The sequence below is a fragment of the Pelmatolapia mariae genome, linkage group LG10_11 (assembly GCF_036321145.2).
Source record: "Pelmatolapia mariae isolate MD_Pm_ZW linkage group LG10_11, Pm_UMD_F_2, whole genome shotgun sequence".
NCBI classification, from domain to species: domain Eukaryota; kingdom Metazoa; phylum Chordata; class Actinopteri; order Cichliformes; family Cichlidae; genus Pelmatolapia; species Pelmatolapia mariae.
Window position 1 is genome coordinate 20347528 of NC_086236.1, and position 14845 is coordinate 20362372.

General features: G+C 39.7%; 1 protein-coding gene across 4 annotated transcripts; it reads left to right on the forward strand.

Moving 5' to 3' along the window:
• Nucleotides 1–1380: 1380 nt before the first annotated feature.
• LOC134637662 (dixin-like) lies at nt 1381–14226 on the forward strand. Of its 4 annotated transcripts, none has more exons than XM_063488145.1 (21): nt 1381–1630; nt 2351–2483; nt 2684–2809; nt 3046–3277; nt 4536–4637; nt 7153–7247; nt 7352–7455; nt 7851–7937; nt 8214–8267; nt 8412–8462; nt 8566–8670; nt 8806–8859; nt 8985–9056; nt 10387–10458; nt 10568–10633; nt 11340–11489; nt 11737–11800; nt 11883–11979; nt 12660–12768; nt 12899–12978; nt 13057–14226. In XM_063488145.1, the coding sequence occupies exons 1-21, from the start codon at nt 1568–1570 to the stop codon at nt 13064–13066; spliced, it is 1926 nt and encodes a 641-aa protein (XP_063344215.1). In that variant the 5' UTR covers nt 1381–1567; the 3' UTR covers nt 13067–14226. The 4 variants fall into 4 exon arrangements, with proteins under 4 accessions (XP_063344215.1, XP_063344216.1, XP_063344217.1 ...); XM_063488146.1 differs by having other exon boundaries at nt 11343–11489; XM_063488147.1 differs by having other exon boundaries at nt 7159–7247.
• The last annotated feature ends 619 nt before the right edge of the window (nt 14227–14845 follow it).

Sequence of the window (14845 nt, forward strand, 5' to 3'; positions counted from 1 at the left end):
TTGGTGTCTTGTCCAATGACACTTCTATACATGAAAGTGCAGAGGCTTGAACCACCAACCCTGCAAGCTACCCCACAGCTACCAAACTACACGGTGCTACCAGAGCTCTGTGTAGTTTTTGTTGTTCTTCTTGTATGTTTATCTGCATCAGTAAATGGGTGAAATAAAATAAACACAAAAGAAAAGAGTAGTTTCAAACTGACGTATGAAATATGGGAGCCAGACAACTCTGAAAAGATGTGAACCTGTGAACATTTGTCTTATTAAAATACAATGTTCCCCTGGGAAACCTTGGGTCCTCCCCTTGCTGGATTTTGACACTAAAGCCATCTTAAATACTGCACTCCCCTAATAACGACAGCCTTTCCTGGTAGGACAACACCTCAGGGAACCTGACCCAAACGTGTCAACCGACAGGGCTAAAGGATCTTTGGCAGATAATGAAAGAAATCCTGAGAGGTGCCTTGATTGGTTTTGGCAGCTCCAGTTTTAAGATCAGTTATAAGGCCTAAACAGTTCTGAAGGTGTCTAAAAACAAAACTTAAATCATAGTCTTTTAAAATGCACTGAAAGCTACTAAGTTGAGGTGACTGGGTTGATCTGTGTATTGACAATATGAGTATCAACACTGCTACTGGTATCAGATCGATACTAGTGCAGTAGAATTGATATTTTGTTTCAGTCCTCTAAATTCAGTATGTAACCCACTGAATTGGGTTGAATAAAATATTTTTTTCCTAAATGAAAAAAATATTTGTTGTGGAGGTAAACACACACGACACGAGAGCTCTCGATTCTCACACCTGGTTTATTCTTCATCACAACACAACTGACTACTTTACGCTCCAATACACAGCAACACACTTTCTGTATACTGGGTGTGAGTGGAGCCCTCCAGTGGTCCACCACAATGTCAAACATGCACTTTGAAAACTGTTCCTTTTTGTCATACCTAATTTATTCATAGCCTATATCAAGTTTAAACAACAGATGTTGAACCAAAGTGAATTAGATCCAGGCACATTCACATTCTAGGTCTCTTTCAAATATATTAATGCTGAAAGGTGTGTTTTGTTGTATGAAGTAATTAGCGAGGAAAGTAAAAATGACAGTGACTTAGTGGTCATTAAAATGTGTTCAGAATTTTCTAATGAATGATTTATCACATAAATCATGACTCTACACTACAAAAGCTGCCTTTATAAGTTAAAAGTATCGATATTGGTATTGGCGATACTTGGTCTCAGATCAACACAAAAAGCTACAGTTTTGCACACCATTAGTACTTGATCTGAACGCTTCATGACTTCCGGAAGTCATGTGCATTTTTTATTGTGAAACGTTCAACCGGATGTTCCGAGTGTCTAATCTCGCTTCACACCGGTCTGCATGCCAGAGTAACGGTAGTCGTTTCCTCAGATCCCCCAATTGTCTGGGTTTGTTGACGTTTGCAGAAGTGCAGCAGTAGTTAGTAACGGGGCTCTGCCCCATGTTTAGACCAGTCGTGTGACAGTCAGCGAAGCTAGCCAGCTAGCTGGCTGGCTTAAATGGGTTTTCGTGTGAGAAGATGATCGCTTCACTCTCGAGAGGAAGTTTGATGGATGAGGTTCTTCACGGAGGCTTCAACGAGGTAACTTTACTCGGCGTTACTACTGCTAATGTTTATTACGTTGTGTTTGTTGTAAATTGTAAAGCTATTAAATTTCTTAAACGTCAGCCAGTAGGACACTGAAGTTAACCTTAGATACAAAAACACACACCCTTTATTGTAGTTTGTGCAGCTCAGGTAATGTTGACACCGTTTTTGCTAATTTCATCTGACGGTTGTAAATGAAATAATTGGACAAATAACTGACGTAAGATGTAGTTTTATGCCTGACTTGGATGGCTACAATAACGTTTAACGTAACGGTTGACAGGAAGTGAGACTCGACTGCTACCAAACATCGCAATTAAACATCACAATTAGCGTGAAATGAGCATTTCTGGTTTGTGGAGATGGGTAGGTTCTTTGTGGCGTATCCCGGACAACGGGGTGTCACGTGACTGACCGATACCGGTAAGGATGTGGTAAACCCACGGAGTGTACGAGTGAACCGTGTGAAGTACAATGGGGGAGTATGGTGAACTCTGCACCTCTACTCTGAACGTGAGGGTAGATGACTGACTTCACGGAGTAAAAGTAAAATCCATTGGGACAATAGGCGGACCCTGCCCCCTCTCCTCCTGACCCAGTGGCGTAAACAAAGGCACCCGTGTGTTATGCCATTGTCGCAGGCTTCTTTGGCAGCCAGTCTAATGTGTGTGTTTGTGGTTTGTCGGATTTGTGCATCTGATTGATGGATTGCAGCAGCAGCAGCTGGCAGCATATGTTTCCTGGGTGAACTCTCAGCTGAAGAGGAAACCAGGCTTAAAGCTCATCACAGACCTCAGGCATGATCTGCAGGATGGGGTTGTGCTCACACAGCTAATCGAGATAGTTGGTAAATACAATCCTGCACACTGACACACAAAGAAATGGATGACATCATGAAAGAACAATAGAGGGAAAAAACAAAATAAACCACCAATAAGATGTTGTTTAATTTAGGGTTGAACACAGTCTGTGCTCAACACCTGTTTGTCTTTTTTAACACTTGTTCTTTACATGGCCGTTAATGATGTTTCGTATTCTCTTTGGGAGCTGGGGAGGTGCTGGAAGGAGTGTATGCTGCTCCACAAAACAAAGAGGAGAGCAGGAAGAATGTGGAGGAAGTCTTGCGCTTCATTTCCTCCAGGCACATACGCATGCCTCACATATCCGCAAGAGGTAAACTTACAGAAAAATATGTATTTCCGCTCTTTTTTTCTTTTCTTTATTTCAAGAGTATATGTTTCTAAACTTTCTGTGGCTCATTATTCACTGTTGTAGCCAGGAAGTGTTATTAAAATTAGAACTTAAAATCCATAAAACACTTGTATCAAATATATGTATTTATCTATAAGTGTAAACAGTGTCTAAAAGTGCAGGGAAACTCTTAACATGTGCTTCTTTTCTTTTTGCAGACATTGTCGATGGTAATCTGAAATCCGTAATGAGGGTAATTCTGGCATTGGCGGCCCATTTCAAACCCACAGCCAATCACAGGAATGCTTCTGGGAGCGGGAGGAGGTTGACGAGAGGCCATGCCAGTCACAACCCTCTCTCCACTGTTGCTCTAGCTCAGGGTGCCGCTGCTACTCTGGCATCAGCTCGACACGATGCCTCGCTGCCCACACATACCGCACGCCTCCACAGGTATGCTGGCCACATGTTGTAAATATAATCATGGGTGTCATGGGTGTAAACTCTTATCCCCATAGATTTCTGTTTAGAATCATGCAGAGGCTGCTTTCCTGTCATTTGCTTTGATGTAGTTCGGACAAATGTAAAGTTTTTGTTGTAAAATTCCTCTGTCCACTTATTTTAATTTGCACCTGAAAGTGGTTACTCTTTTCATACAAGTCAATCAAATGGGCCTACAGATCTAACAGACTAAAGTTAGCCGGCATTGTAGAAAACACCTCAGCATCTGCAGAGGGCACTGTGAGATGAATCCTGACCTGCTGCCGAGTGAGTTTAACTGTGGATTCAGTTGACAGCGTCACTATGAGCACACAGTTATTAGTTCAGAGGACTTTCACTCACTTTTATAAAACCAACACCATGGAAGTGTCACATGCTTAACTAGTAATTTTTAACCCCACAAAGCCAGTTTTTTAATGATCATACAGTTGTATGATTGAGTTGTTAAATAATTAATGCACTTCCAGATGTGCAGTGCCTGGAAGCTGTGTTCCAGAAATAATTAAAGATATTTATCGTGAAACCATTTAGCAGCTCTACGTTTTTTAGATTTGAGTGCATTAGAAATCAATTGTGTGTCTTTGTGGAAACTAGCAAATGCATATTTGTTTGAAAGAGTTGTATTTCAGCACATATGGCTTAATCATTGATGTGTATTTGATAAAAGTAAAGCTGCCAATCATATTTTTTTGTATTTGCACAAGACTTCTTATATCTTGAAGCTCAAAAAGCTCATTGGTACAAACAGGGCTGTAGCATACAGTCAGCTATGTTATTATTGTTTGCCTGTTTATGAAGTCTGTTGATTTATTTGTGCATTATTCTTGTCTTAGTTTGTCAGAACTGCAAGAAATTATTCATATTCTAATTAAGTAACTAAGAATCTGGTATTTGAGCTCCTATTCTTTATCTGTGGAGGAAGCAAATAATTAAAGCTGGCTAAAGCTTCCTTTTAGTCACATTTCAGCTGAACCTGTGCTCTCTATGGCAGAGTAAGTAGTACAGCTGTATCATAAGCCCTAAAAGGGCTGATTCTTAGCTTTAAATGGCACCAGAGATGGTCAGATGCGGAGTGACAGAGCAATAGCTCTGTGGTCTTTGCTGTCCTCTGGTGGACAAACACCGATCGTCACGTTTCCATCCTCACAAACGCTATAAAATAAAGAATGTCTCTGTGTGCAAGTTGAAAAGCTATTCGGTTGTCTTTCAGTGGCTGTGGATTGGATGGGGAGAAGAGTGTGTGTGTCCGTGCACTGGTTGAACAGTATGAAAGAGGAGCCCCAGATGAACAGGATAACCCTCAGCATAGCAGGTAATTTTGCACAAGCCTGTGTTTGTCATTGCTGTTATAGTCATGCAGGGAAATAAATTTAGTGTGAATTTAAAATGGTCTGAGGTAGCTGCACCGACTGAACATGGCTATAACTTTTGGATTAATAAGGCAAGCCTGTTTTCTGTACTTGTTTGATGTTCCGATGCTCAGGTCTGAAATTATATTACTAGAAAGCTGTCATATTGCCATGTTTACATAACTCGATGCATATAAAGAGACTTGGCTTTGCTGGATGAAAGTCATCAAGAGGTTTATTTACCTCCACTATACAAGGTAACAGAGCTTTATTTCTAATTCATTTTATTTGTAGAAATATAGTTTGTTATATTATCAGGATGAAACCTCTTACAATAAAATGTTAGAATTATACTATGAGTACTTTGGAGTGGTTCAGATCAAACCCTAGAGATCACATAAGATTCCTTCTTTCTTTCCACAATTTTTTCCTTTAACAATATGCTCAGAAATACTCAGTCCACCTATCTGTGCATATATAACATTATAGTATTATAGCTGATATCTAGAATCTTTAATACTATAAACATCAAACTTCAATGAAAGCCCACTCAGAAATGTTTACACAGACACTTCCTGTTTTTAATATTATCAGACATGTGCACCCAGACTAGGCCTAAATTGTTTGTGTCAACAATGCCCCTGACCTTTATCAGAGACCCCGCTTCTGTCTATTAGTTTTATTTGACAGAGAGATGTAATTAAATGTTGATTTTTTTTTAAAGTATTTTTACATTAGAGAGGGCCTTTTAGCTGCTAACTTATTTAGGGTTGTTACAGTGATGGATCCACAATTTGATTTTACGCTGAATGCTCTTTCACCCTTTTATTCAGACTTGGGATCACCACTAGGAGTAGACTAGCTTGTGAGCCTCTGAGGCTGGGTGTGTGGATTTTCAAGGGATCAGTAACTTGAAAGTAACATTTGAAGATCAACAAATCTTTCCAATAAAAGGCTGACAACAAACTATTAGCTATATAGCCATGCACTTCAGGCTTGACTTAAAACACACTATTTTTCCAAGTTTTCTCTCCTAAATTTGCCACTTTTATCTGTAAAAGTATCTGAATGTTAGTGTTACATGCAGCTCTGTTTATGTAAATTTGATATCTGTCATTTTTAAAACTTATTTTTCAGCAGTTTAAAAACAGAAAACCACATTTTTGTGGTGTGTGTGTTTTACTTTGCAGAAACTGCCTGACAGAGCATATGACTTTGGTCTTAGCGCTGCAAGTTTTGTTCTCTTTCTGTGTGTGTGTGTGTGTGTGTGTGTGTGTGTGTGTGTGTGTGTGTGTGTGTGTGTGTGTGTGTGTGTGTGAGTGAGAGAGAGAGAGAGAGAGAAAGAGAGAGTGTTTTAGTACATCTGAGCAAACCACAGGCAGATGACAGGGAAAAAAAATCAACCTTTGTCTTCTCAAATCACATGTCCATTTTGAAGTTATGTGATCATATTTTTAGTTACAGTTATTTTTAGAGTGAGGGATGAATTAATTGATTATTTGTAGTCCAGTGGGGGTTTGTCTTCTCAGAGAGACACTGATTCATCAGAGATATAAATAAAACCCGATGCTGCTATCCTTCCCATATGTTGCTCATTTGAGAGATACTAAGCTGCTGCGCTGATTGCCATGGTAACCCTTGGCTAGCTAGAGGCTGGGGAGCGGATGTTTCAGCATGAGGAGATTCACAAATTGCCATTAGTTTGTCTTAGCTGTAGATGCTAGACTCTTACAGACAAAGTCAACTACTTGGAGTTGTTAAGTACCAGCTGAAGCGGCCATAGCTCGCTATGGGGGGTGCGCAGATAAAATGGTAAGGCAAGACACTGATGCTGTGTGGGTTTGTGGTGATTCCTGAGGTTTGTGTGAGGTTATGCGTGTTTTAGCATAACTGAAAGTTTGGTTAGTTCAAGTGTAAAAAGTGAGTGTAGTATGGTTATTCTCACGGGTTGATTTTGATCCCTACATGCTTTGCTTACGACATGCTTACAGTGCTTTGTGCATGATAACTGTCACTTTTGTCTCGTGGTTGTTGTGTGTTTTTTCTCATGGTGCTAAAAATGCAAATACGTGTTATGAAGGACATGCAGTCAGAACCTGAAACAAAGACATGTGAGTCAGCATTAAATGGAGTGTCATACATGGTGTAAAGTAATATTACTTGTGGTGTGGACAGTAAACTAGGAAAGGTTACGACTGACCTTCTGAAGGTAAAGCAGTTTTTCCAAGCTAGGAAGAAGACCCTGAGGTGAAATACAGAGACTGGAGATTTCCAAGATATATATATATATTTTTTCTGGAGAGGAGGCTGTTGGTCTCTGCTATCCTAAAGAAAAGTGTAGCTTCTCTGTAGGCGTGCAAAATAGAGCTGACAGAGAGTTAAACGAATGAAAAGTATTTTAAATCTTTATGTAGGTGCACACATCTACATACATCATCTGCATGCAAGATGATTAATGAATGTTTTGTCCTTTATGAGCCTCAGCTCTGTTAGTCCGCTGTCATCACCAAGAGCTCCACCGAGCAGCCACTCAGACAGGCAGGAGCAAGACCAGGAGCAACAGCAAAGCAGTGGTGAGACACAACTCGTCACTTCAGGTTCATTTCTAAATTTCTCCAAATTTCCCACTGACATCAGTGACACTGTGTTATTTGTTTGTACACGTGTGCGCATGTAGCCGAGTCATCTCAAGTTGCAGTGGAGATGGCATGGGGGGACTCTCTCAATGATACTTTGGAGAAAGAGGTGCAGGAGACACGAAAAATGGTGTCTGCATTACAGGTGTGTTCATCATAAACCTCCATGTTTGATCACTGATGTGCTTCTTCGCATATTGTGAAGCACTGCTTGTATTTTGCTCATGTTTTAGTACATATAGTAAAAGAAGGCTTCAGGTGATTTTTGAGATTTCTTTTTAAAAGAACTGTGTGGGGGTCATGGTTCAGTTCCCTGCACTGGGCCAGAACACACTACCCTAAACAACATAAACATGCAAGGTCCTGTTTATGTTGTTTACCTACTGACTTTTACTTGATGCAGGATTGTAATGCAATTCTTAGTAGCTTTTATTTTAGTTCTTAACATAGACCGTGCACACAGCTGCACTGCCTCATAAGGCAACCTGCCAGCTAATGTAACACCGTGCAAACTGCTGTCACATGTGTGTGCCTTTGAAGGCTCTGCTGCTGCGTGGTTCGCTGCCCGAGGACGAGCAGGATGCGTCTTTGACTTTGGAACAAGGGAACACATCTGAACAGCAGCTGGTAATAATGGTTTCTTTTTCTTAGTTTTTCCACTCACATTTGTTGCCTTTATTTCATCCCTGCTGTCTGCTCTCTGTCTTGCTGTCTCTCTTTCTCTGTCATTCCTGTGTCATTTTCGTCTTCAACCCTTTGTGTTCACTACAGATCACGTTACTGTTTCATAGCTGTGGTTTTTGTGTGTGCGCATGTCTCAGAGGGTGACACGGGTATCAATTTCACTGTTTTCTCACTCCATTGCAGTTCTCACACACATTCCCTCTTTCTCCTTTTTTCCAGGTAGTCATTCGCAGTCGTTTAGATCAGAGTATGGAGGAAGCTCAAGAGCTGAAGGTACAGTTACTTTTTACAAGGTTTTTTTAATGTCCTTGTTTTCTCCTCTTGTTTTTGTTGGGAAACATGACACCCAGAATGGATTTGTGGCGTACACATTGCGATTAATTATTAACATTATTAATGTTGTGTTTGCTGCTTCAGAGGGAACTGTTGTGCTGTAAGCAGGAAGTGAGGAACCTGCAGGGAGTCAAGGTGGGACAAATCTAGACCCAGTTAATAATCTTAGTTTTTAGTGGAAACTAATTCTAGTTTTATTGAAAAAGTGCTGACTTTCTGTTGGGTTGTTGTTGTGCAGGACGCCCAGCAGCAGAGACTCTGCACTCAGGAGGCGCTGATTCTGCAGATGAAGCAAGAGCTGCTCAGAGCCAGCATGACGAAGGATGAACTCAACAGCAAAAATGTACAATACAATACAATTCTATTCTTTTGGTTGTTTTTTATTACATAAAGTCAGAGTCCTGTTTACAAGAAAGTTGGGCACTTTGCATTATAGATGTGTAATCCACAGTCCCTCACCCATGGAAATGTGTTGCAGGCAGAGCTACAGTGGAAGCTGGAGGAATGCAACAGGCTGTGGGCTGAATGCAAGGTGAGCTACTCTAGTTTATTATTTGAGTCTCACTTTAGCATTTATCATTACAACACATTTGTGCAATAAGGTTTGACTAAATGTAGAACCACATATTTCCTCTTTGGTTGGTTGGGCGTGAGCAGAAGGAGGTCGCTCAGAAGGACAGACTTCTACAGCAACTCAAACACAAGCTCGAAGAAAGCCAGGACATGCAGGTGTGAAGCTCTCTCTCTCTCTTTCGACAAGATGTCTTGATTAATGGAGAAGTATTAATCAGTCTTTTTAACCACATGTCAATTAAACCACTGCCCTGAAACATAGCTTTAGATACAAAGTCCTCTGAAGTAGATCTATAAACTCATCCTTATAAGTAACTTAAATTTCCTCCTGAAGTTTCTTTAACTTAAAATAAGATAACAAGACTTTCTGTCTAGCATTCACAATGATGAACGAATCTTGGGTTTCAGACCAAGTATACCAAGGCATGCAGACCGGAGCAGTCAGAGAACCAACGACCTTTAGATATTCCTTGGAGAGTCAGCGCTTGTTTGCATGTATAGCTCTAGAATTGCTGCAGTTATCCGAGTAATGGATGAGCAATCAAAGGAACCATAACTGATTTAAAGAAACATTTGCAGCTTCACTGTACCAGCGGTGCGTATATGGTGCACCTTTGAGACAAAGAAAAGCAGCAGTTAAATGGTGAGTGGTGAGTTTGGAGTTATCGGACAAGAGGGCTGCCTACTGTTGGTGTGTTTCTGAGCCAGGTGCTGAGCCGTGGTGAGGAAATCAGATGTGTCTGTATCTTCATAGAGATTGCCAGGCAGGAGGGCTTGGCAATCTCTATGAAGATTTTTGGTTACATTTTTATATGTTTTGGAGATGCATGCAAAGATCACAAATCACAATCACAAATGTTTGTCCTTCAAAGGAGTTGGCAGTGATGTGTGACTACCTTGGACTGACCTGCTTGTGGTTTAAACAGTACATACATATTTGTACTCTTCATATCATTTGTATTCTTATAACATCAAACATCACAATTTAATCTGTAAGATTCATCAAGATGATACTACTTGATTTTTAATATATTGAAGCAAACGATCATGTTGAATGAAATTAAAGATGGTGTTTGCAGAAAAGTTTCTCTCAGTTTATCACACTGTCGCATATCTAGGTTGTGAAACTGATTCTCCTGGAGATTAGTTGTTAAACCCAGTGTCAACAGGCTTGAGGTTAGCCAAGAGGGTGCTCTTAGGCATTGTGGTCATGCTTGTTGAATATTGAGCTGATCTATGCAAGTTGGAAACAGAAGTGTTGAAGACTACAGCTTTACCCTCTTGCTGTGACTGAGTTTACTCCTGATAAGAATTACTGTGATGTCCCTTCTTCTGGCTTCCTGGGGTCATAAAATGCTTACACATTCTTAGTTTAAAGACCATGTATTAAGAAGTCTTTGTGGTTATCACAGTTTATTCAGGGCTCTGTCAATGATTGCCTGCAAGCACTACATCACATTGACTACATTAATTCGTGATTTGGCAGAATGAACTACAAAGAGAGTTGGAACATAAAAATGGCATGGTGCAGGAGCTGATGAGCAGAGATCCACAACAGGTAGTATTTTTCTACATCGATCCTTTCAGCAGGATGATTTTATGTTCTGTCTGCCTCAAACATAAGTTCAGAGTTGCATTAAACAGCTGATTATTCCTCCTTTTTTCAGATTCCCACCAGTGCAGAAAATAATGGCTGTTCTTACCCTGGAAATCCTGCTCCTTCTTTGTCTGGCGTAAATATTATTTTTTCTGTCAATAAGACTTCTCAGTATTTTGACTGATTGCTTAACATTTGAACATTTGCTGAGATAATGTGATAAGATCGTTTGAGCATTGATCACTGCTGATCAAATGATTACCCAGAAGGCACTATGTTTCAAAATAGAGTTTGATATAACAAAATGTCGAATATATGCAGAAATAGCAGTGTAAACAAGCATGAGGCTGTTTTTCATTTTAAATTTGGGGGTTTAGCTTGGTTTGTTTGTTTGTGCTTTTGGGTCTCTATAATGTCATAAACCTGCAATCTTTCTAATGGCCAACAGGAGGCATGGTTAGAAAAGACGTTTGATTGTGTAGAAGTCTGAGAACACAGACCCCTCTGATCTATAACCTCAGGAAACACTTTCCCAATGAGTTTATGACGTCAATCATTAGTTTCACGCCTTATTGAATATAACATGATCATTTTTCATAACCCCGTATTCTAAATTTTAGACCAGTAAGTTCTATGAAATGCTGAGATAATGTGATAAGATCGTTTGAGCATTGATCACTGCTGATCAAATGATTACCCAGAAGGCACTATGTTTCAAAATAGAGTTTCTGTGATATAACAAACATCAAATATATGCAGAAATAGCAGTGTAAACAAGCATGAGGCTGTTTTTCATTTTAAATTTGGGGTTTAGCTCGGTTTGTTTGTTTGTGCTCTGTTAGCAGGCAGAAGAAGTTCAGCTGCTCAGAGATGCACTTCGGAGTTTGAGGAACAACTTCAGAGACCACGACCCGCAGCACCATACACTGGACACCCTGGAGCAGGGCATTGTATCACTCATTGACAGGCTGCATGTTCTGCACACGCAGAGGGTATAAATACCATGCATTCACAGAACACCTGATAAATTAGTCTTATGAGTTTAGTTAGTACCTGTGCCTTGTGGGTTAAAAGCCCAAACTGTGTGGTGTCACATGAGTCGATTGGTGAGTCTGCTGTAACTAAAAGTAGCTGCTGACTTGTTAAACTATCAGCTGATGATCACTTTAAAATCTGATTTTTACCCTGAATTTTTATTGAAGATTCAAAGAGGTTTTTTGTTTTGGTAATTTTATCCAGGGAAGAGGGAAATCTCCGAGATGCAAAGCCCAACACGGAGATTTGGACTCGTTGTCTTCCGCAAGTAAGAGCCTTTAGTGTGTCCTAGCTTCACAGCCATACACTGTAATCACTTTACTGATTGTGTTCTTGTTGTTTTGTTATAGAGAATTGTCAGTCCCACAGTGGTTCATCTTCCTCCACAAAAATCCTTTATTTTACTGGAAAATCCCCAACGCCTTCAATGATCACTATACCGAAGAGGTTTGTGTGTATATAGGCGAGTGTGATAATCTTACACAGTAACAATTGAAAGAATATACTAACTGTACTGCTAGCTACACTGACTGAAGCGCTTCACACCTTAGACTGTATTTAAAAGATGGCTGTTTTGGGTCTCTATAGTGTCATAAACCTGCAATCTTTCTAATGGCCAACAGGAGGCATGGTTAGAAAAGAAGTTTGATTGTGTAGAAGTCTGAGAACACAGACCCCTCCTTTGATCTATGACCTCAGGAAACACTTTCCCAATGAGTTTATGACTTCAATCATTAGTTTCACACCTTATTGAATATAACATGATCATTTTGGAAATTATGGACTCTGTTGACCTCCGTTTCCTTGTCAGACCCACCTTTTACGTGCCACATCATATTGACAACAAACAAAATGCTTCTCAAAATGCTTAACAAAATGTGGCTGTTTCCATCTTCTGTATACAGTCTATGCCTGAGACTTATTAATTCTATTCGGCGTACTCTTAGGTTGGTTGATCTGATTTTGTGAAATCAGCCTGTGGTAGGCAATGGTAAAGAGACAACGTATCCAATCACCTGCTATTTCCAATTCCCATATGCTTCAGTGTAGTAAACTGTGTCAGGTCAGGCCAAGAAATTCGAAAATTATAATTAGTGTGACACAGTTTCTTTGCACGTGTTGTCCAGGCTGGGTGAGGTGACTCTCAAGGATGTTAAGGCAGCTGTTGATCGAGAGGGAAACTACAGGTACCACTTTAAAGCCCTGGACCCAGAGTTTGGCACTGTGAAAGAAGAGGTGAGAAAAAGCAGCACAAGTGTAAAATCAAATCTGGTGCACACTGCTGAGAGTTTGTTATTATTACCTAATATGCTAAATAATCCTACAAGTTCTCTTCAAGTTAATTATTCTTTACTCTTGCCTGCAGGTATTCCTGGATGAAGCAATTGTTCCAGGTTGGGAAGGAAAAATAGTGGCCTGGGTAGAAGAGGACTGTGGCGAGGAAAGGTAATGGCATGATACATCTGTCTCTGTTTGTTCTCCTAAATCTCAGTGTTGGGGAGCTAATTATGTTTTCTGTCTCAGGCCGCTGTAGGTTCAAACTGAGAGGCTCTCGACACTTTTTACTGTGATCCCAGAGGCACATTAAGGCAGCAAAGGCACAAGTGGACTGGACCTTCTATCAAAATACTGTAGGAGCACGAGGTTTGGGTTCATTGTAACTGATGTCCATAATAGTGTAAAAGTCAGTGCCTTACACGGTAAAGCTATTTATGGACTCAGAAATAACGTTTTAAAGGACCTGTCGAAAACCACAGTAGTGTTGTTGTTTCACCACAACTACAGAACATTTACTGTAGTCACTGTTTAGTTTTTTATTACTTGTTCATCAGTGTTGCCTTCAAAGAGACACCACCAGATTACATGTTACAAATTTATGTTTTCTGTTATGTCTTCAGGTACGTTACAGTTTTCATTAATATAAGCTGTTACCTTCAGATAAAGAAATAGGATTTGGGGGAGGGGGGGTGTTGTACATGTTTTGCGCTCTGATTTGTCTAAACTGTGGTCGACAAAATATAGAGAGACAAGACACGACTGTATTTCTGTGTTTCGTGTTAGTTACATATGATGGCATGGTGGTCAAAAGGACTCATTTGTGAACTAATTCAAGAGGATAGTTGAATGTGGCTTTGTAGCCAATCGGCGTGCCTTGTAAGCATGCTCAGATTGAACTTCTGTTAGTAAAAACGAATTTTGTGTAAATTTGTGTCTTCACTATGCCTTTAAATATATTAATTTTATGCCTGCTGTTTGTTTAAAGAGATTATGAACCGAGGATGTCCCTCCTCTGGTCGAAATATGCTCTGGATGTGAATTTTACATCAGAACGTTCACAGGATCCTTGTTCTGTAACATTTAGCCATCTTTCTATTTACTGTGTGCGGGTGTATGTGTGTGTGTACACACACAGATGCGTGTGTTTGGGAAGTTAAACTGGTTGTCACACATGTCATTGTTTTTCCCTGCCCTTGTCTTGCCATTTGGGATAAACTCCTACAGAATCCAGCAGAATCCATGCAGATGTCTGTTTATTAACTCCTGCTTGAATACCACGACTGGCTGTACTGTAGAATGTAGAATATACTGGTGAGAGGATTATTGAACACCTGAGCTGTTTGCTAAAAGTTATTTTTTAAGTGAATACTGTCTGTTAACAGCTTTTATTGTACGTTAGGTATTTTTGAAATAAAACCTGAGACTGTTTTATAAAAAATGTGTTGTTCCCGTTTTTATATTGCACATGCAATACATTTCCATGAATATCAATGTCTTTATTATTGATTTCACCTAAGATGAAGTGGGATTGCAATGGGTTCACTCATTCCAACTGATACAGAACATATTAGGTTAATCTCTTTCATGATTGGTCAAGTTCTGATTATTTTCTTCATTTTTTGGGTGAATAAATGTCAAGGCGTTGCAAGTTGTCTGCCTGTTTGTCGGAGCCTAAGGTGATTTTAATTAGTGAAGTAAATCAGAGAATGATGGTCTCAAATGCATTTTCAGTTCATTTAATAGTTTGATCATAAATTATAATTGCAAGTCTGGACTCAACCCTAAACACTGGAAAATGAGGACTAAAATAAAAAGCATAAAACCAGAGCTTAGAGGTTAAAAACTTAAAATCAGTGTCCATTTAATGTGCTTTGTGCAGAGTTACCCTCATTGTGTTGACTACTATCATACAGAATTGGATGGATTGAAAGATTTGCTAATTCTTGAAAAGAGCAGAATTCTTGAAACAGAGTTAATTGAACAGGTTCATATAAACAGAAAAACAACATCTTGACACAAAGAAAAGCAAAACAAC